Source organism: Colletotrichum lupini, chromosome 10 (assembly GCF_023278565.1).
Source record: "Colletotrichum lupini chromosome 10, complete sequence".
Classification (NCBI taxonomy): Eukaryota; Fungi; Ascomycota; class Sordariomycetes; order Glomerellales; family Glomerellaceae; genus Colletotrichum; species Colletotrichum lupini.
The window spans coordinates 1,762,787-1,783,887 of NC_064673.1; the positions used below are offsets into that span (position 1 = coordinate 1,762,787).

Sequence of the window (21,101 nt, forward strand, 5' to 3'; positions counted from 1 at the left end):
GCATCAGCCAAATCACAGCGCTGTCGAGAGAATGGTCTGTGTGAATACCGCCTTGCTGGTGGCCGTCGCGGGCCTCGTGACTGCCCAATATGATGGGTGGGATCTTGAGAAAGGCCAAGTGAGCTCGTCCATGTGTTATTGGTACGCACCAAGAGGTTTGCAATATCAAATCGTCCCTAGTTAGCAGCATCTGACAAGACTGAAGCTGCCGTCATTCGAGATACGCTATGGCTAGATGGTGGAAGTCTGTATTGGACCCCAACATATGGGGACGGGTCGACTGGATATCCAACGACCCTAGGTGAGTCCATTTTGGCATCACTTGCGATCGACTTCTGACATCTTCAGATAACCCCCTGGGTCTCATGTACTCACTCAACTTCAGCAAGCCTTTCGATAAGACAACAAACATCACTAAGCTCATCGAAACTCACCCCAAGGCTCCTTCAGGTAGCGGTAATGCCAACAGCTTCGCCCCAAATACTATCGATGGTGCCCTGCTTCACAATGATGCCGAGTTCTTTTTGTACGGAGGTGTCTTTGCCAAACCAACGGACGCTTACGATCCTCCGCCCGGCGACAAGGCACTAGTATGGCGTCTCTACGAGTACGGCGCAGAAAAGGCCGCCTTCAACAATGGAAGTGATCAGAGAACCTTGGACAACGGCGTGACTCGATATGTTGCCCACGGGGGGGCTGCCAGTGCTCCCTCGGAGAATAAGGCCTGGTACGTTGGCGGCATGCGGTCGCCTCTATGGGGCGACATGTATCAGAGCACTACGAATCGTTCTCTGAACGCTGTCAACGCCTCCAATACCCTCATCACCCTCGACATGTCCACCCAAATGTTCGAGCAATTTTCCAACAAGACTTTACTGCCAAGTAGCATCAAGGCCAGGGCAAATCCTGAGGTCGTCTGGGTTCCAGTTGGCGCAGAGGGTATCCTTGTCGTGCTTGGCGGGGTGACCTATCCCGAATATGTCAATTCGAGTCATAAATCCGACGACGCTGTCAAGAGCGTGAGTCCTGCGGTTGCAGTTTCTACTCTATCCATCTAACATCCTTCATAGGCAAGTGAAAGTCCTGCTTTCATGGAAACCATTGACATTTACGACGTAGCCGGTGATAAATGGTATCAACAGAAGGTTGACGGGACAAAACCGCCTGCCCTTACTCGAGGCTGCGCTGTGCTTGCGCCCGCTCAGGATTACTCCAGTTTCAACATTTACTACTACGGCGGCTACGATGGAATCCACCCCAAAGAAGACTTTAGCGACGACGTCTGGGTTCTCTCGATTCCTTCATTCCAGTGGACAAAGGTCTACGAGGGGACAGCCCTGCACGCCCGTGCCGGTCATCAGTGCGTAATGCCTTACCCTGATCAGATGATGGTCGTCGGCGGCTATGCGGCGATGGCTGGAAGCGGAGCTCCACCATGCCTTGAAGGAGGCATCATGCAGGTCTTCAATCTCTCAAGTGCAGAGTGGCTTGATGGATACAGCCCGACGAAATGGTCAAACTACACCATCCCCACCGCCGTACGAAGCAAGATTGGAGGCAATGAGAAGGGCTCGGCGACGAAGACGACCCCAGAGCCGTCCGGCTGGTCTGACCAAGGACTGGCATCCATCTTTGCGACGCCGTATGTTACCTCGAAGATTAATACATGGTACCCATACACAGAAGCCAAAGACCCCGGACGGCCAACTGTCACAGGTGGCGGAGACAACAACGGCGGCGGCGGCGGAGGAACCCCGAAATGGGTTGCCCCTGTCCTCGGCGTCGTTCTCGGCCTTGTCTTCATCACTGCCATCCTCGTCGGCTTCTGCCTGTGGCGTCGTCGCAGAATACTCAGAAGAGGCAATGGAACGGCGACACACACGGACGACAATGGATCTAGAATCATCTCCTGGATCAGAGGCCAGCCCAGCGAACCAGCCAAGGCGCCTACCGTCACTACCGAGGAAGCCTCTTCCCAAGATATGGCTGAGGTCCGGACGCCGCCCCCTGCCCCAGCGGCATCGCCTGTACCCCAACAGGTGCATCACGAGATGGCCGACAATCAGATTGCAGAGCTACCAGGTAAGACATTCTTGAAATCTCTACCTGAACAAGTACTAACCAAGAACAGACACTTCGCGGCCGCCAGAACTGCACGGTACAGGTCTCACGCCCATCGAGATCATCAACAAGCACACGCACTTTGGAACCGGTGGCACATCTAACCCTGCAACAACACACCAATCATCCTACTACGCCTCCGTATCCTCCAACGAGAACGCCTCATCGCTCTCTCGCTCCTCGGGCGTCCTGGGATATCAGACCCGCGCCCAATCCCCCGACCCAGGTCCGCCATCGCCGCCCATCAGCAACGCTGCGCCCGCTACTTCTACCGGACGAGTCGGTTCCGACGTCTCCGGTCTCAGCGACCAGGATGCACGGCACCTGCGGCATATCAGCGAAGCGACCGTCAGCTCTGCCTCGTCGGGTGGCGAACAAGATGGCCCGGCTGCTCGGGAACAGCCACGTAGCATCCCGGAGACGGTGCCGGAGACGCCGACGCCCGGACATCCGAGTCCTCTGAGTCCACCGACTGGAGCATCGGATGGTGATGATTATATTAGTGCGAGGATGTTGCCGGTTAGTCCGGCTGGTACTGCGACTTTGAGGAGGAGTATGTTTCACGAGAGTGAGGATGATCTTGGGTCCAGGAAGTAAAATATCTCTACGGGCAAGGCACTGTTTTCGGTTGGGCTATTTATCTTTTAACTTTGAATGAACATAATGAAGCCGTCTAACTATGCCCGGCCAAAGAGACACGCTGCGGCCACTGGCCTCGCAATGAAGGTGTGAGCCGAAACCTGATCCACTGACGAGCTCTTTCCTCTTTAACCATGGCAACGGTTGGTCTCTAGCTTGCCTTCGAATTCTGTAGCAATGCGGATGTGCCACGGCCCATCTTCTCCACTCTTAAGTCACATTCCAGAAAGAGTACTTTCCAGACAAGCTGTCGCGCGATCATGCAAGTAACCCAAGGTTCCTAGGTTCCCTCCAATGTAAGGTGGTCGTTCCAGGGCCGAGTGTCTTCTTCCCAGAGGCTCACTGCGGCATTTGTCTAAAACCATGAGCCAAAAAGGCCCGGACCCGCATCGAGATAACTGCAGAAGGTTGATACATCGCTCAAAAAGCAAAAAGAACTCCTCGACGGGGAATTGAACCCCGGTCCCCTGCGAATCGTGGGATTTCCCCGGTGACAAGCAGATATCCTCACCACTAGACTATCGGGGATGGGTGGATGTGATCATCCAGTGACAGTTGCTGGGTTGGTGACGATGGACACAACTTGCCCCATATAGGTTTGCGTAGGACCCATACTTAGACTCCACATGGAGCATCCTTCTAGTTACCATGGTTAACCTATTTTCGGTAGACTGTATTATGTCCAAAAGTCTTCTATGTACAATGGGCAATGAAAACCAATTGACGTGACATGGAGTCTTGGACGTTTGGGCTTTTGGAAGGGCATCGGACGTTCAGGGTGCGCCTATGCTTCTCTCCGATAATTAGCTAGGTCATTTGATAGAGCTAAACTTCTAAAGGTCTCACAGCAAGCGAGCTCATACCTCTGCCAAATGAGAGCAGAACAAAAAGAGAACCCTCCAAAGAGTCTTGCCAGTTCCATTCATGTGGGGATGCTTGAAGTTGTTGAGTTTCGACTCAAAGAGATCTCAAAGCTCAAGATTAGACCTCTTGGGAAGAATCTACTGTACATCTACTATTCGCGAATGATAAATCAACGTATAGAACATATCCAAAGAAGAACTCCAGTAAGATTGAAGGTGAAACGTAGTAGATTGGAGCAAACATGTCGAGCCACAGGGAGAGCGACTAGACGCCAAACGAGACCAGGTAGAAAAGGAACATCAAGATGATAAAGCATACAACGTAAATCCATCTTCTTAGTTGAGATCTCTTTAAGCTAGGCTCTACTTCGAAGCCTATCAGGTAGATAAGATGAACTAGGAGAGGCTGATAAAACAAATACCATGCTCTATTATAACTACTATTATTGTCCCACACTATTATAAGCTACTTAATGTTTATTCACCAGAGAACTCCCCAAATGACCCAAAAGAAGCAGCGATAGAAGAATTAGAAGCGATGCTAAGAGCATTAGTAGAGGTAATAAAAGAGGCAGTAGCAATGGCCCTGGTAGAGGTAGCGGTAGAGGCAGAATGGGAACTTGGGAAGCGTTGTGAAGTAGGACATCTTGCCGCCCGCTCTTCTACATCTCGGCCTTAGACAATTGAGCAAGCATCCTGGTGCATGGAGATTTGTGGCTTGCCTTGCATGCTTACAGTCAGAATCAAGGTCTTGTGGTTTACTGGTACAACTGGGTATCGTTCAATCTCAACTCTTTGTTTTTCGCCTTCGTTAAATAGGTATATGGCAACAACACCACTGGGCTCATCCGGGCTTAGTCCGCAGATTACGAGCTGATTTCGATTCGAATGAAGATGTATTCAGAGCTCAGTTTCATCCTCTATAGAAAGCACTGGCGAATTTGCATCGAGAAAGCGCAGAGGTAGGTTCCTAGTCTCTACGTCAACGCCATTATGGTCGTTACCCTCCGACGAGACCTCATAATCACGGCTGTATACTGCCCCATCAGACTGTGTTGAATTGACATGATCGTCAAGAGCTGCCTCCTCTCTGTCGAAAGCCCCAAGCAAATCACGACTCCATATGTCACCCCACGATGGAGAACACCGGTCCACTTGTGTCGCGTCATCAGTTTTTGTCGACCATATCGACGATTCACCGAAGAAGGCGCTATTTCTCAATACGACTAGGAGATGCTCCGACTTGTGAAGTGTGTTCAACATCCAAAGATGGACCCTGTCTCTACCCGACGTACTAGCTCCCAACTTCTTCAACAGGCGGAAAGGTTTCGATACAGGGTCAAGCATAAACCACTCAGTAGATGTGTCTGGGCACGCCCGTTCAAATTCAACAATGCAGTGCTTTCCTCGGTGGCATCTGCCACGATGCTGAAATGCGCTCTTCAGATGAGAGTACCTCGCCCCGCTTTGGCACTCTCTGCAAGACTTGTATGAGTCGACTGAAGCCCTTTCCCTAGAGTCAAACGAAAGAAACCAGTTACCGAGGTACACTGGGCGTTGTCCACCATCTTTTTCCTGGGATGCAGGAACTTTTTGGAAGAAGAATTTCGGTTTCGGTAGCCATCTACTACGGAATATCCTGTCGAAGCTAACAGACATTTCTTCCGCTAAGTTGGCTGCTTCATACAGAGTTGTAGCAAGTTCGAGGGAAGACCCTGGAGAGTAAGCAGCATTTGATAGCGTCTCCAGATTTTGCCGCATGTCGTGGAAAGTATTAAGTCCATGCGAGGTTGGCCTTTCAACCCCGACAAAGCTGGATATCAAATGTCGCAGCTGGGTTTCGAGAATGAGGGGTGCCGTGGACGTCTCCAGTTGTTGTGGTTCGCCGTAAAGGGACATTATCCTCTCATCCTGGACCGTCGATGTTGACTGGAAGAATATTTGCTTGAAATGCGCAATGTTGTTAGAGAATACCTCTCCGTTGGCTGCATGATCTTTCTCTAAGTGAGAACCGAAGCTTCTGCCGAACCTATAGCAAACTCCTTGATCGCACCCTGCGAGATTATGGGAATCCACGACATGTTTCGATCTGTCGAGCGACTCAGTATTTGCAAAGATTTGGTCACAAAAGGCACATCTCATTTGACCCAAATGCTGATCCTCCAGGGTTTCGATGAAATAATCGTCAATGCCTATTGCTTGAGCACATGTCCACCCCATCGGACTGCCAACGAAGCTGGGCTTCAAGTTCAGATTGCTAGAAACCGTTTCAAGGCCTGAATGTCGCCGTTTCCTAATGACCTCGGAATTCAAAAACAAGGACGGCCTTCGCGAGTGATTGTTTGATCCACGCCGGGGGACTTGCGATAAAGGCGGAGTGACGAGCTGTTGAAGTGATTCGGCCATGCTTGATACACTGTCGCTCAGTCTAGAGAGTTGACTCCGAGTTTCGTGGTGTTCCAATGCGAATTGTTCCTTACTAACTCGAGAAGTGGAGAAGATCATGTCTCGGAGATCTTGTTCTCTTCTACTTGTTTCTTCCGTGAAAAGCTGATGGCGATCTAATCTTTCTTGTTCCATCTGATTATGGGTATCCGTGAGTTTCTTTACGTCTTCATGGATGGCGATGATTCTCTCTAGTCCTGAGAGGGACATCCACCTGAAAGAAGAGAGATCAGCTTCAAGGTTTGAGTTGCGCACGCCAGGTCTAGCTCACCCATTGATGGTGTTCATGTCAAGAACAATCTGCGACCGATGACGCGCCAACTTAGACTCCATTTCCGAAATCTCCCGGCTTCTCTTATTCGATATCCCCTCAATTATCTTTTGGCGCTTTGAGGATGGCCCATCTTCGGGTCGGTACGATTCGGTCCAGGTATCTAAATCCCGAACGCAATCTTCGAGACGGGAAGAAAAAGTGGCAAATTGCTGAACCCAAAGAAGTCGGCTTCCATCAAGTGCCTTTTCGTCCAATTTGTTGAGCAGAGACTTGAAGTCAATTAGTGTCTGAGAGAGTAGATGGGCTTCCGCCGTCAGTCGTTGCGCACGCGCATCCGCTTCCTTCAAGTCCTGGATAAAGGCATTGAGCTTGACAAGCCCATTGAGAACATGGCCAGCGACAGACAGCAGCCCCGCGACGCTGGCGGCTGCGGAAACTGCCTCCATGTTGCAAAAGTTGGTGCTTTGTCGAAACTCAGGCATACATAGGTCTTGAAACCGAGGGACGGCGGGGTTATGAGCGACGGGCCATGGCTGCGGTCAGCAAGATGGTCACCACTGCCACGCACCTTACATGTGGCAACTGCAGCACATCTCCTGCGCTGCAGTGTTGATCATCCCGATTGGATAGCACTTGCTCCTTTCCATGTGATATGGGTGGCTTGATATGACCGCAGCTTGCATTGGTCTTAGGCAATCGGCTCAGCCCCCAATCGTCGCCTCATGGGTTGCCTTACGAATTGCGAACGACTTTGGGGCCATGTCTTTCCTTCCTTCACATGTTACGTTGGTGTTCACCCCGAGCACTGGCTACATGAGCTCGAACACTCGAATATCTACGAGAACGGATGCCACCGATCTATGCACTATCCACGGCGGGGCCATCGACATAAGAGAAGATGTGGAGGAAATTGACTTTGGGAGGGAATGTTCCTCGACGCAGAGTCAAAGAAGTCTCTTGGTCCGAATGCATCATTTGTCTCAACCATTTGAACAATTATGGAGAGAAACAACTGAAATTTGGGGATAAAGAATGATTCGAACCTAGATTAGCACAAAGCGCTTCTCAATGATTCTCAAGCTACCTCGGCAACAACAAGGGACTGCAAGGGACTGCAAGGGACTGCAAGAAGTTCACTGGCAAGGGAGACTTGCGAATGGGTCTCTTCTTTGTACTCAACTAGAGAGGGGATAGCAGATAATGCCATACCGCGGAAGACAGAAGACAAGAAATAAATGCAAAGACACATCCACATAAATGAAACAGAGATTGTACAATTTTCGGTAGAAACTCTCGCAATTCGTCCGGAAACAAGTCTCTGCAAGACGTACCTCATCTCAAGTACAGACATCACTCTCTTCGGATCTTCACGAGCTGACTTACATCAATTGAGCCCACTTGGGATCAAAGCTGCTCAAAACTTCTTGAGAAAATTCATTCACCAAAGAGAATGCCACCAAGGTCAAACAATGGCTCCTCAAGCCGACAGCCACCGGAGCAGCAACAACAGCAGCCACATGACCGTGATTTCGGGCCCGGATGGGACAATACCGTCCCGCGGATCCCTGCTTTGCCAAACAACGGCTTCAACGTGCCTGTCCAGGCGGGACCATCGAATGCGGTGCCTCCTCAGATGGGCCAACAGCAAGCCCCGTTACCGGTGTCGAACATGATGCCGAACCAGAACTTCAACCCGCCGCCGGCGCAGTTCGTGGACCCTAACAACCACCAGAATAACAGCCATCGAAACAACAACCAACCGCTCCGCTGGGCCAATCCATACCAGCCCCAAGACCAGGCTCAGCCCCGTCCCGCGGGCCCATCCCAGCCAGCAAAGCGCGGGCGGCCCCGCAAACACCTCGACGAGGAAGACCAAGACGGAGGACAAAGAGCACCAAAACGACCCAAACTCCAGCAAACCCCCTGGCAACCGCCCCTCATGCGCATCACGCACTCCCCCCAGGTCGGCCAGCACAACCCCATCGACAACACGTGCGACCACTGCCGCGCCCGCCCCCACGAGAACCAGGGCTGCAACGTCGACCTCGCCAACCAGATCGAGTGCCACCGCTGCACCCGCTACCGCGCCCTCGTCGACCCGAACCACATCTGCAAAGTCCTCGGCCGGGAACACTGGCAGAAGCGCTTCGCCAATTCCCGGCCGTCGTACCCGATCACCGAGACGAGCTCGAGCGTCTGCGAGCGGTGCAAGACGCACCAGGGCAGCGGGCGGATCGTGCTGTGCGATATCGACGACCGGGTCAAGATTGGGTGTACGCCGTGTAAGAATGACCAGGCGCTATGTCGGGTGTACGACGAGCAGAAGGTGAGCGGCGAGAAGCCGGACGTGGATCAGCCGGCGGAGGTGATGTGGAACCGGCCTATGCCCGGAGACGGCACCGTCCCCGCGGGTCGGCGGCCGTGGTGGCGGCAGATGTGTCAGGGGTGTCAGCCCGGCAAGACGAAGCCGTGTTCCTGGATCCGGGACTTCCGGCTGAGGGAGTACAAGTGCACGTCGTGCGTCGAGAAGAACATACCATGCGTGGACCCCTGGACGGCGGCCACATACGATACGCCGTACACGTGGGCCCCCGGGGACGGGGACAAGATTGTCTACGACAAGGGGACCAAGCTCCGAGATGGCAGGCACCGGTGCACCAACTGCGCGACGAACCAAGCCATGTGCCGGTCCCTCACCGACGAGGAAGACTTTGCGTGCGTGCGGTGTACCTCGTGGGGCCTGGTGTGCGAGACGCCCGGGAACGGGAGCCGGCACCCGTCGCGGCAACTGCCTTGGATCGATAAGAAGAGGATCGGGTGGTCTGGATGGACGAAGTGCACTGCCAACGGCAAGGGTATGAAGTTTAACGGATGCCGGCGGTGTCGTGAGAAGGGGTATAGCTGCGATCGGAAGCGGCCGTGTGATAGGTGCGTGAACGACAGAGCGGCGGCGGACTGCGATTCGTGGGTGATGAACAAGGAATTGGTTAGACGCAACGGAACGGATGGCGTGGAGCAGCCAGAGTATTACATGGCTCTCGGGTACGGCCCCAAGGGTATTGACGATGATCGGACGTTGTGCTTAGAGCAGAATCTCCTCGGGCCAAATAGACCGAGGTACGCGGTTATGACGGACCCTGCAGCTGCTGCGGCTGCCGTTGCAGCTGCCGCCGTCGCTGCCGGTGCCAACCCGGCTAATGCTCCGGGTCCTGGTCCCCTCAAAGTTGGAAATGCTCCCATGGCGGCGCAACAGAACCCACGTCAGTTCGGAGGTGTCGTCGGCAACGGGCCCGGCGGCTGCGGCGTGGCCCCACTGCCGCGGCCCATGGCGGCGGCCGGACAGCAAGGTTTCGCCGCACCGCCCGATCCAATGGCGTACCACGACCCGGGCTTCCCCTACCGCAACCAAGGCCACATCCGTGACCAACACAACAACATGATGTACGGCGACAACAACGCGGCCGTCGCGGCAAATCAGACGGGCGGAGGGTTCTCCGACTGGGTAAGCGGCTACAACGCAAGCAACAACCAAGCCGGCCCAAACCAAAACGCCCAACTACCTCTGTTCGAAGGCCAGGCGCAGAACCAGGGTGATGTCCAGTACATGATGGGCAATGGGTACGATATAAACCCCGAAAACCTGGTCCAAATGACAGAGGCACAGCCGGTCCTCATTCACCCACAGCTCGAAGTCGACCCCCAACGCGAACAATCCGATCTCGCCCGCGGAATCTGTGACTTCATGGCCCAACTAGCCCGAGACGGCCGCTTCGTGCCCATCGAGCTCCGCAACTTCCAACCCCCCGAAGTAGCCGAAACCCCCGCCGCCGCCCGCATCGGCCCTCCCGCCCTCGTCATCCTCGAACTCACAGACCAAGACGCGGCCGAAACGCCCCGCGAACCACCAGGACCGCCAACATGGAACCCGGGCCCCTACGAACCCCAACTCCGCGCCGCTCTCGCACGATGGAAACGCCCGGCCAACGACGTCTTCCACGACATACCCGACGCCTCCCTCCTAAACGGCGCCCAACCAGACAACCAGCCCTGCGAGGAGGTCAAGCCCGGCGCACCGGGTAACATCTGCAACGCCCACGTCCCCGACGGCGCCCACTGCGAAAACCTAGAACACGCCGCCGCGCAGCCTAAACCGCACGTCGTCTGCGAGTGCTGCGACCTGACCTCCAAGAAGCACCTCTTCGAGGGCCCGCAACCCCTGACGCGCATGGAGTTCCTCAACATGCGCAACTACGCCTGCGGCGGCTGCACCCACACGCGCCAGGCCGACGTGCGGTTCGGCGGCAGGATGCCCTACGGTCAGCTCGCGAACCCGCTGCACCCCGTGACTGGTTGCCTCTGCGCCAGGAAGCTGCTCGGCCGGCGGCTGTGCTCGCATCACCGGTACCAGCTCACGCAGCGGCTCATGATTCAGGTGTCCATGGTGATCGAGTGGGCGATTACCAACTTTGGACCGGACATGTGTCTGTTTTGTAAGCAGGGTGGCCATCTCGCCAGGAGCATGGCGGAGTCGGAGAACGGGATAATGGATGATGTGTTGTACGTGTGCCTGAATTGTGAGGGCATCGTCTGCGTGAACGGCCCGAAGGAGCTCGTTCCGGGCGTCGAGGAGTGGATTGGCGGGTGTCATCCGGTTTCCCTCTACTCGGAGCCGTGGCTGCAGGCGCCTATGCAGGACATAGAATGGGACGCCTGATTAGGCGAATATGGCCCTGGATGTCTCATGGAAGAAAGCTGGGTACAGTGAAGGAGGAGTACTGGTTGGCGGTATCTTGCTCCGATTTGGCTTTGGATTCGGATAGAAATGCGGTTGGGTCGATACCACGGTAGCGGTGGAGCATACATGGCGCACTACAGGTGTTTCGTTTGATGTAGAGAAGAAGAAAATGTTCGGATTCTGACGTTTCCGCTCCGAGCCGTGAGATGTTGGCCGAGTGAATGTAGAGGCACACCGTTAAGACTTGAGGGATGGCTGCGATGTTTCTGAGCGACTCGCATCTGCATGTCTAAGGTGAAATAAGGTGATGGGAGCCATGGCCCATGGGGCAACGGCGGCTCAGGGCCTCGGGCTATGTATTCCGTGGTGGGTTGCAGTCGCGAGGGGGAACTTGTTGAGGGACGTCATAAGCAAGTTGCATGTGCTCCGGGTTGTGATTTCGTGCCCTAATGTAGTGACATATTAGCAATGAACTAAGATATTGGGAGTTTCTTATTCCATTGGCATCGGAAATTCGGAAGGTGGAACGCTTACCGACAGAGATCTGTCTTCTCTTTGTGATCCATCAATCCAAATAACCACATTCAAGCTCACCTGTTCACCGTCACTCGGTTTCTTGAGCAAGCAGACTAGCCTGTTCCTAGATAACCTCGTTTCATCATCAGCCACAACATCTTGAGGTATCACATGTCGTAAAACGTTGCAGTAGCATCTTGAACAACAACCATGAGTGCGAAAAAACGCTAAGCCTGAGTAGACAAATCCTCACACAACTACAGCTCAACCGTTAAAAATCACGTTGAGGGCAGGATATCACATCTCAGATGAACTGACGTAAAGGGAATCTGTATGACTTGGCGACTGACTCTGACCTCAGAAAGACCTTGCGGTGTCTCAGAAGAAAGAAGAAATTACAGTATGAAAAGAAAAAAAGGAGTACCGATATAAAGAAGAGACAGAGACAAGCCGATGTTTGGTCTCAAATAGCCCTCCCAGTGTGTGTAGTAAAGAATCTCGAGTCCACCCTCCACAAGGTCTTGCGGCCAACAGTCTCTGGCTGACAGACCAGCCAGTCTGCAACCCATTCTTCTCTGCCGCCGCACCACACGATGAGGATACTGCCAGACAGCCTTGTGAAAAGGACTCTCTTCTCTTGTCCCCTGCCACGTACAATCGTGTGCGATGACCATGTCCATGAAGTTGCCCTGAAAAGAACAAGTTCCAAAAAGTGCAGCAAGTCAGAACCCGACTCCCCGTCCGATGCAGCACAAACAAGATTTTGATCATTGGTCCCCCACGTCAACATGTCTTTCTCCAAACGACATTTGCTGGGCCTGCTTGGACCTGTTCAAAAGTCCAGACGGGGAAGAAACCGTGCGCTCAGCAACAACCAGCGGCATCCACCAGCCCAGTCAAGGCTCAAGGTATCTCACGACTCTCTAGCCGCTTGGTCTGCCACAACCCCTCCCTCTTGCTCTCTCGCTCTCTCTCCCCATTGTGCGCGCGCTCTCTCTTTCTCCAGGTCGAAGTCGAAAAAAGACTGCTCACATTATTACGCACTTGGAGCAGCAGCCTGCCTCTTGCTCGCCGCCCTCAACGTCCATGGGCTTCGGGGGTCCGTTGATGCCAGAGGCGCCACCGCTGCCGGTAGAGTAGCCCTGCATCTCTCGGTTGTATCGACGGATTTCGCGGACAATATCATAGAAAGCCTTGTCGACGTTGATGCGAGACTTGGCTGATGTCTCGATGAACTTGCATCCGAATGACTTGGCAAGAGCCTCTCCCTCTGTAAGAAACGTATCAGTCATCAATTCAATCGATTAAATCAACCATCAGACAAGAGGCCTATATGTTGGAGGCACGATCATGCAGCAATGCGGCGCAGCAAATGAAAAAAAAACATACCTTGTCGTGTGACTTCTCTCTCGCCCTCCAAATCGCACTTATTGCCGACGACAACCATGGGGAAGTAGTCCTTGTCCTTGACTCTCAGAATCTGCTGCTGGAATGTGGTGATTTCTTCGAAGCTCTGGCGCGAGGTGATGGAGTAGACGAGCAGGAATCCCTCTCCCGTTCTCATGTACTGCTCGCGCATGGCGGAGTACTCTTCCTGACCGGCGGTGTCGAGAACATCGAGCAGGGCAACTTCCTCGTCAATAACGCACTGCTTGCGGTAGGAATCTGTAGTTGAGAAGAACCAGGTTAATTTGAGCGATTGATTCGCGGTCGCATCGACCAGCAGTAGGAAATTTGATTATTATCGAGGCAGCGTACCTTCAATCGTTGGGTCATACTCGTCGACGAAATGGCTCTGGATCAATTGAATGGTCAAGCAAGATTTACCGACACCACCGCCACCGACGACGACCAGCTTGTACTCTCTCAAGAACTGCGAATGAATGACGGGTCAGCAATGCGTTCATGGAAGCGACGGAGACGAGACAAGGATCGAAGGGTGGAACGCCGCGCGACGATGCGAGGACGAGGACGAGGACGAGAGCGAAGGCGAGGGAGACGACGAACCTTGGACGCCATTGTGCTGTGATGATGTGTTGATTGATGGTAAATCTCGACAGGTCTTGTTCGCGCGCAATGTTGATGGCTTGAAGCAACTGCTGTTGAGGTGAAGATACGGGCGAGATCCGGGAAACAGTCAGGAGCAGCCGGGCGATTGGCGTCTCGACGGATTCGGAAAGGGCTCAGCGAGGTTGATTTTGGCGAGGTGCGCGAGCGTGAGGGTGGGATTGAAAGGAGTGGTTTGACAGCGAGCGAAACGACGGGTGGAAATCTGGATCTGGTACGGCACAGGCCGGATTGCGAAGTTTAAAGGTGAAACGACGAAGTAGATGGCAGAAATCCGGGACTGACAGCAGACAGTCTTTCGAGAAGGAGAATGAGAGAATGGGCACAAATGGGGTGGTGTTTCGTTGTTGCTAAGGGGGGGCTTTTTGGCAAAATGTGGAGATGGGGGAACGGGTCGGTCCAGTAGTAGGGAAGGAAGGACCTGCCTGCACCTTGCCTCTGCTCCTGCCTCCTGGCGCTGCTGCTGGGTGCTAGGTATGTGTGCTGGGGCAGGTGCGGGTGCGTGTGTGTGCTCCTGCTCTGCTCTCTGCTCTGTTCTCCTGCTAAGGTTCCTACCTAGGTGCTTAGGTAGACAGGAGGAAGGGAAGGTACGGAAGGTAAGGTACGAAGCTGAGGTACTGATTAAGCATACCGGGGTACCTGCTCTTGCAGCTGCTGCACAGCGGAAATCGCAGTACACCCACTCACTCCACACACTGTATCTTTCCTTACATCGGCCTTCCCTGCCGTCCCTGCCTTCTCGTGTCCACTCCCTCCCAGCTCCCCTTCGCTCTTTCCCGCGCCTTGCCTTTTTTTTTTTTTTTTTCCCTCTTCCCTCTGGGCTCCTTCCACACTCACCTCCATTCTCCCACTGCCAGACGAGCAGGGCAGGGAAGGTGCTGTATCCGTTCATCCACCTTCGTCCAGAAACGGTACGTAACTTTAGGGCAGACAGTAAAGTGCCTCTTTCATCGCACTGGGGGAGGGGGCATGCCACACACTCTCTCTTCATCTCTCAGTCTCTTTCACACATTGGGACGGAATTAGAGGTGACGGGAGAGGTGAGAAGTGAGTGAGAGAACGAGGTGAAGCCTGGCTTGGGTTGGCCAGGGTGTGGTTGTAAAGATTCCATTCCATCCCTCTCAGTCCTAAGCAGTGAGCACGTCTGGTTCCGTCTGCTTTGGTCACTTCGAGGCTCACAGCAAGGTACGGAACACCAGGACTGCTTGCCCATCTTGCCTCCGCCGGCCTTGTCTCGTCTGCCGTGCCCGGCCAAGTCGACACGGGCGTGCCACCAGGTCTAGCCAGGTCCTTTTTTGCCGTCCGTCACGCACTTGTTCTTCGTCTCTTAGACTCTTTCCAAGTGTACCCCCCCCTCTCATGAGACGAGGGACCCAATGCGCGCGGCTTCTGTCACACCAGGCGCTCTTTCGATGAGATCGCGCGGTCGACAATGCCATGTATCTAAGGTAAGCCAAGACATCTCGATATCTTGTGTCTGGTTCGTCACCCCTCTATTCCGCAGTGGACAAGAACGGTTGGCTGGCACCAGTTTGGGGTTTAGCGCTGGGTCTATGATTTGACGACGACCTGGAAGACTTGGATCGAAGAAGGCACAGGCACACACCCTCACCAACGTCGCTCACACTGCCTCCGTCCGCCCATGCCTTGTGCGAACTTTGAGGTACGCGACGTGCGCTACGGATACACGAAGCTCATGTCGGGCCAGGTGGAAGCAGATCGATAACGACGTGGAAGCGCTGTTTGCGAGCGAGGCGCCTCCCATTACCAATCATTTGAATGATTCTATGGGGCCCATCTGGAAGGATAGGAGAAGATCAATACAAATCATTCACAAGAACCTGGGGTCGCAATGAGAGTTGATAGTGATACTATTCAATACATGCCTCCATTGGTCGCACTGCGCTGGGTATGGAAACAGCGGCAAAGGTGAACAATCCCATCAGACAAAGGGAATTGACAGAAAAATTAGACGATACCGAGGGCTCGAGTGAAGGTGAGATTTGACCGGGGATGGGAAAGAGAGACTTGCAAGTGGGAGTTTATCGCGGCGACCTTCTGGTGCAGTAGCGTTTAATGCAGCAGGGGGGTCCCTTGGAACCATAAAAAAGAGGCCTGGTGCAGACGCCTGCAGATGCCCACAAAGCAGCAAAGCGGCCGAGGGTGGGAGGACCATTGATGGAGCGCAAGGGGGGAGAAGACGCGCAGAAACGATGGAATAAATTGGTGAGTGGACCAAAGGGAAAGAAAAAAGAGGGGTGGCGTCGTGTATGGTTCGTGCGAGCGAGAGTGGAACTGTGGGAAGCGAGTGGGAGCGAGATGGGGGGTCCCACCTCAGGCACCAGGAGGAAACGGTACGTACTGCGTATCTATCAGACAGGGGAAAGGAAGGAACAGCTGCAAATGCGAGTGAGTGACCCCCCCAGCGGCAATTCCCAAGTGCTGACAGGGGCAAGAACCAGAGGGAAAGGTGGGGTAGAGATGCACTTAAGCGTCAAGCTCGAAGTTTTCTTTTCCTTATGTAATCTATCAAGATCGCATTCAGGAAATACTTCAGTCACCGTCTCCACGAAAAAAGCTAGATGGGAAACCAGCAGACAAATATCTTTTTGTTGTCAGAAATGAGTGCAGTCCAACCTCTCCGAGTCAATAAGAGCATGGATTGCTCTGAACGAATGAGGTACGCAATCATCGGTCTCTTCACCGCTCCCGTTGTGGTGCCATGTCGTATTGCCTAATACAATGTCCGGATATAAGCCCCGGTTGTTCGGTCACCTCATCAGAGCAGAAAGCCCGATGTGAGAGGACGTATCGCATCTTGCGGTTCGACAGCTCCACACTTCTGATTACAGTAATAATACGGCGCAGAACACGGCAGGATAGGTTATAGTAGAGTCTACCTCCTTACATACCCGTGTACCATTGTACGCAGTATGGGTTTGGTCCTTAGCGATTAGACTCCTTGTCACCGTTACGCGCTCTGCCTTGCCATATGGCGGGAAGCCTGCTACAGTCTTACCCTCAATAAGATAGATGAACAGGAAAGAGACCTCATCCAAGAATTGTCAAGATGCTCAAATCGACTGTGTCCGCGGCTTGCTGCGGCCGATGGTGACGCGTAGGACCAAGACATACACCTAGGTCTTACCAATGCACTCACACATTTCAAGACAATCTATCACTTTGGAACGACCCCTAGCCATGCGTCTGGTGACAAGAAGTTGATGCGTATCCTTCAGTCCATGGTCAACATGGGATGCGTTCAAGTTGTGATGTCTCCGTTCCGTCCCGTCTCGTCGTCATATCTGAAATGAGCTTCAAAGTGAGCTTCCTTGGAGACGAGGCCGTATGTAGTTAAAGAGGGCGAGGCGTGAGTGGTTCCTTCCTTCCAGCGAGCAGAGAGCTTTGACCACGTGGGCTTCCTGATGTTTTACTGTTTGACTCCGCACTGTACGAATTCTTACGACACCAGGCAGGTACGAAGGATGGGAGGATTCGTATGTTGGACGGCAGGTGCAATGCCATGACTCCAGCCTTGCACCTCTTACGCCCTCCGTATTCCGTATCCGCTTGATAGACTCTGCACTTTACACAACCTTACAGAGAGGCCTTCCCTCACTTTACCTGCGTACGATACTGGTTTTGCGGTCTAGAACCCGACTCGGACGACCTTCTTTGCTGATCCGAGGTTGAATGAGATCCATCGAGCCAGCTGATAATTAGTGGTCAACATCCAGATACGTACATTTATTCCATTTTGTTACGGTTCCCGTTGTCCAACATCACCCGAATATCTGCGAATAACCTCTTTCACTTGCTAGCACCCAAACCTTATTCAACACCTTTCAAAAGACTGCCCATCCAATGCAACAACAGTTGGTGAGCTGCCTGCAGGCTGCAGTCTCCGACGCCTCACCATGACCCAGGCGCTGAGCATACGCGACAAAAGCGAAGTCGCCGCCTCCTAAACTCTCTCCACTAGGTAATTACGAGCCTGTCTGTTTGCGGCAGCGCCTCGCGCCGACTTGAGCCTCTTCGGGGTCTCCACGTCCACGTGAATCTTCGTCGTATAGCCCGCTCTTGAAAGAACGATCATGTTGCTCCGCACATGTATAGTCTAGCAGCCTGATAGCGCTCGATCAATCTCTATGCCAGTTCGTGGCGCAAAGGCTGGCTCAGCTCAACTTGCACAAATCCCATTCCAAACTAAACTTCGGCCCGGAGGTCACGGAGAATCCGTGAGAGTTCCCAGCACATGCTCCCTTCCACCGCACCCGTCACCCCAAGATATCCATCAAAGACGCCCTCACCTATGCATGACAGCAGTAAGGGACGACGCGCTGGAATGTAGAATGGCATCTTGGCTGTTCTCACCTGAGCTTACACGACATCGTCTGAAGTTACCAGCCGACGCTGATCACTTCATACGCATATGGACATGTTGTCGAGATACAGGACCCTGGGAAAACGTGCTGGACACCATGTCACAATCCGGCAATTCTCAACCGACGTTGTGAACCCCTTGCCACCACGATGTACGTATGCCTGCCAGGGGTTGAACGCAGCCATAGTCAACGGATACAAAGGCCCACCTCATGCGGCTTTGCTTCAGCAAGCCATTGCAGATCCACGTACAACGGTACACGCGCATTTACCAGGTGCCAGACTACGCAGTACTACTGCAGTTAAACCCTTGCCAACGTAGACCGAGAGAGACGACCACCTCGCGGTAATGGTGACACCCGAGAACTCAAACAGGAGCGCGAGGGGAATCACGTTCATCAAAGATCTTTCGTCGAAACAGACCAACAGATCATGATCGTATCTTACGTACTGAGAGGATTTGCGCCACACTTGCAGACATCAGAGCTCAATGAGTCAACTGTCCTGATCAGTATCGTTCAGCCAGCTCGAACAACATGCTCAACTTTACGTCCAATACTTCAGCACGGCACCTCGCAGCAAAGGTTTGTTGAATACGGAACGCCGTCCTCAGTGAAGAAGAGATGAGGGGCCAATGGTTACGATCCACCCCTGTCCGACTTCGTACGGAGCACTTTGAGCAATGAAGCCGTACTGGGGCCAGACTACAGTCAGCGCTCGATTTGAACCCCTCAAGCTTCCCGTTTCTACGGCGCAACTGGGACTACTGCACCCCAGCCTTCAAAGTCGCTAGAGAGGTTCTGTCATTATGACAGAATGGGTCGAGCGTGCATCTGTCCAAAGCATTCTGAAGCTTCTCAATGCCATGGAATCCGACATCGATATAACTAAACTTTAGCCGCAACCACACCCAAAACTACGGACCGAAACGATGTTGCTTCTACCTACATCCCTTCCATCCCGGGTTTGAGCCAAGACGCCTAGCCCTGACATCTGAACTTTGGCTTACTTGCTTCTGCCATAACTCAACGCCTTGACTTGACTCCTCCTCTAGCCAGACAACCGCCAGGCACGTTGCGTGGCCCACGTCAGATCTCACGAGTCTTGACCATGCAACGCACAGAGAGCGACCAGTCCACGACATACTCCTTGATGATCGAGAGACAGAGAATCCTTCCCCTGGCAGTGCTTGGTAGGCTGTAGCGACTGGTGGCTCTGGCGCGAGGCAGCTTTGATTCGTTGACCGGTAACGCTTCAAGGCCATAGCGCATGAGTAGTCGCGGTATTCGCACCGGCCCAAACTCATACTGGCTCTTGCGCCGCCCGAGCTTGCATGGCCCGACCAGCAACTTGGCAAGACAGCGCCGATCATCTTTCCACAAACACCACCGTCAACTTGGTTGATCTCTGGCGACATTGCGCTCAGATCGCTTTTACTTCGTCCCTCCGCGTGTTTCCATGCCTTCAAGTGGAGGCAGCTGGGGTGTTCTCGGGCCATGTTTCTCTGCATCTTTGGATTCTGGCTTTCTGAAGTCTGGGCTGTTGGATGTACAGCCACTTGCCGAAGCAAAGATGCAAGTCATGTCACTTTGATCTGCTGGTGGAAGCCGCCATTATCGCACGCTGAAGGGCTTCGAACAATATTCTTTCCACGGCGCATACCTGCTCAAACAACTGGAGAGATGCTCGGTGGCCATCAACATCAGTATCTAATCCACATTGGGGATACCCCAGGATAGCAGGCTGCCAATACCCCAGGTTTAGGCGCAGCCACAAATTTCCATATCGCCATACCAGTCCTGCCAGTGTCCAAAAGGAGTTCGAGCGAGCGAGGGTTCACGTTGGTTTCTAGAAGCTTGGCCTCTGCAAGCATGGCCACCAGGGTAGAACGGCGGATAAGCACGGCACTGGTCAGGAGTACCTTGCACTATCGCCTTCATGAGGCCATTAGACAGGAGGCGGCGGCGATAGTCCCGTGTCGTCCTTTCATCCGCGCGAGGCTATCTTCTCCAGCACTGGTCTCTTCTCGGACCGTGCTTCACCTTGGACATATCAAACCGATTTGATTTCCACGAGATTTTTAGAGAACCTATCCCAATCTCGGTCAGTCGCACAGTGCGACATGACATGGATGGATGAAGTTCCGGACAGGCCACTTAATGGATGGCAAATCCATGTCCGGAGGGCGACAATGCGACGACTGGGTTGTAGTCGCAGACATGCTTTTGTGGAGCATGAACTGACCTTCCATCGATTTTCGAGTCTTGACATTCGGCTGACTCGATGCAACAGGCATAGCGTGGCCGAAGTGGTTGCTGGGAGTCTCAAGAGGTTTCCTCAGCCATGGGGAAGAGTCATCGTCGTCGATAAGGATCCGCGAGCGACGGCCCCATTGTGCCGTCACGAGACGGAGGTGTAGCCAAACGTTGTCACCGTCAGAGATAGCACCGGGGCCCCAATCCACAGCTCATCTCCTGGCGAAACGGAGCCAGTCTCCAATCGGTAGGTAACCGTGCTGGCATATCTCGCTCGCGGGCCGCCATCATACGCAGTAATTAGCAATCCGAGAACTGCAGGCCCGTGGTGTGTTGAACAGCTGCAGCAGAAGCTTGTCATTCTAGAAGCCCTGGAGGATCATTTCGATCCACCCCTGGCCTGCAGCAGCGCAATCCGCCATCGTCTCCGTCCGACATGGGTCCAACAACGATCTCTTGGTTTATTCGAGTTAGGATGCCTGCAATTCACGAATACTCTCTAGCTGCATTCGCCTCGCATCGCGGGTTGGCTGTTGGTCGCAGGCTCGCGGCTGAAGTGATGGGATTGATTATGCACACGCAACGATTTGTGTGTGTCTGCGAATCAGGCCATGTAGGATTCGTGCGATATCTCTACTGAGAGCTCTGCCATAGTCACAAATTGTGGCCCATTGAAAGGGCTCCACCACGTGCCCGAGTGCGGTCTCCGCCTCTCCACAAGTCAGATCGTGAAGTCTCTTGAAGAGTTTGTTCGACAGCTCAAACACATCATTCATAGCTGGCGGATGATGTTGGCAGGTTGA

The 21,101-nt window shown here is 53.5% G+C and overlaps 6 protein-coding genes and 1 non-coding gene across 7 annotated transcripts; 3 read left to right on the plus strand and 4 right to left on the minus strand.

Annotated features, from left to right (window-relative positions):
* Positions 1–31: 31 nt before the first annotated feature.
* Positions 32–2,845, plus strand: CLUP02_17694 (kelch repeat protein; the record flags this gene model as incomplete). The annotated part of the gene is made up of 6 exons (XM_049296600.1): positions 32–155; positions 206–301; positions 349–1,019; positions 1,071–2,082; positions 2,132–2,705; positions 2,791–2,845. 6 exons carry the CDS (start codon positions 32–34, stop codon positions 2,843–2,845), a joined length of 2,532 nt encoding a protein of 843 aa, XP_049137824.1.
* Positions 2,846–2,888: 43 nt separating this feature from the next.
* CLUP02_17695 (uncharacterized protein) lies at positions 2,889–6,788 on the minus strand (the record flags this gene model as incomplete). The annotated part of the gene is made up of 9 exons (XM_049296601.1): positions 2,889–2,929; positions 2,996–3,278; positions 3,314–3,399; positions 3,486–3,567; positions 3,624–3,727; positions 3,777–3,888; positions 4,359–4,496; positions 4,605–6,282; positions 6,340–6,788. The coding sequence occupies 9 exons, from the start codon at positions 6,786–6,788 to the stop codon at positions 2,889–2,891; spliced, it is 2,973 nt and encodes a 990-aa protein (XP_049137825.1).
* Positions 3,198–3,288, minus strand: CLUP02_tRNA340. Its single transcript has one exon. It is a non-coding gene; the product is annotated as a tRNA-Asp (tRNA).
* A 1,004-nt stretch (positions 6,789–7,792) lies between the features above and the next one.
* On the plus strand, positions 7,793–11,056 carry CLUP02_17696 (uncharacterized protein; the record flags this gene model as incomplete). Its single annotated transcript, XM_049296602.1, has 2 exons — positions 7,793–9,057; positions 9,334–11,056. The coding sequence occupies 2 exons, from the start codon at positions 7,793–7,795 to the stop codon at positions 11,054–11,056; spliced, it is 2,988 nt and encodes a 995-aa protein (XP_049137826.1).
* Positions 11,057–12,621: 1,565 nt separating this feature from the next.
* On the minus strand, positions 12,622–13,612 carry CLUP02_17697 (Ras family protein; the record flags this gene model as incomplete). The annotated part of the gene is made up of 4 exons (XM_049296603.1): positions 12,622–12,863; positions 12,983–13,258; positions 13,352–13,466; positions 13,601–13,612. The coding sequence occupies 4 exons, from the start codon at positions 13,610–13,612 to the stop codon at positions 12,622–12,624; spliced, it is 645 nt and encodes a 214-aa protein (XP_049137827.1).
* A 524-nt stretch (positions 13,613–14,136) lies between these two features.
* CLUP02_17698 (uncharacterized protein) lies at positions 14,137–14,715 on the plus strand (the record flags this gene model as incomplete). Its single annotated transcript, XM_049296604.1, has 1 exon — positions 14,137–14,715. The coding sequence occupies one exon, from the start codon at positions 14,137–14,139 to the stop codon at positions 14,713–14,715; it is 579 nt and encodes a 192-aa protein (XP_049137828.1).
* A 4,268-nt stretch (positions 14,716–18,983) lies between these two features.
* On the minus strand, positions 18,984–20,720 carry CLUP02_17699 (uncharacterized protein; the record flags this gene model as incomplete). Its single annotated transcript, XM_049296605.1, has 7 exons — positions 18,984–19,566; positions 19,632–19,717; positions 19,773–19,906; positions 19,965–20,043; positions 20,166–20,379; positions 20,448–20,639; positions 20,692–20,720. The coding sequence occupies 7 exons, from the start codon at positions 20,718–20,720 to the stop codon at positions 18,984–18,986; spliced, it is 1,317 nt and encodes a 438-aa protein (XP_049137829.1).
* Between the last annotated feature and the right edge of the window lie 381 nt (positions 20,721–21,101).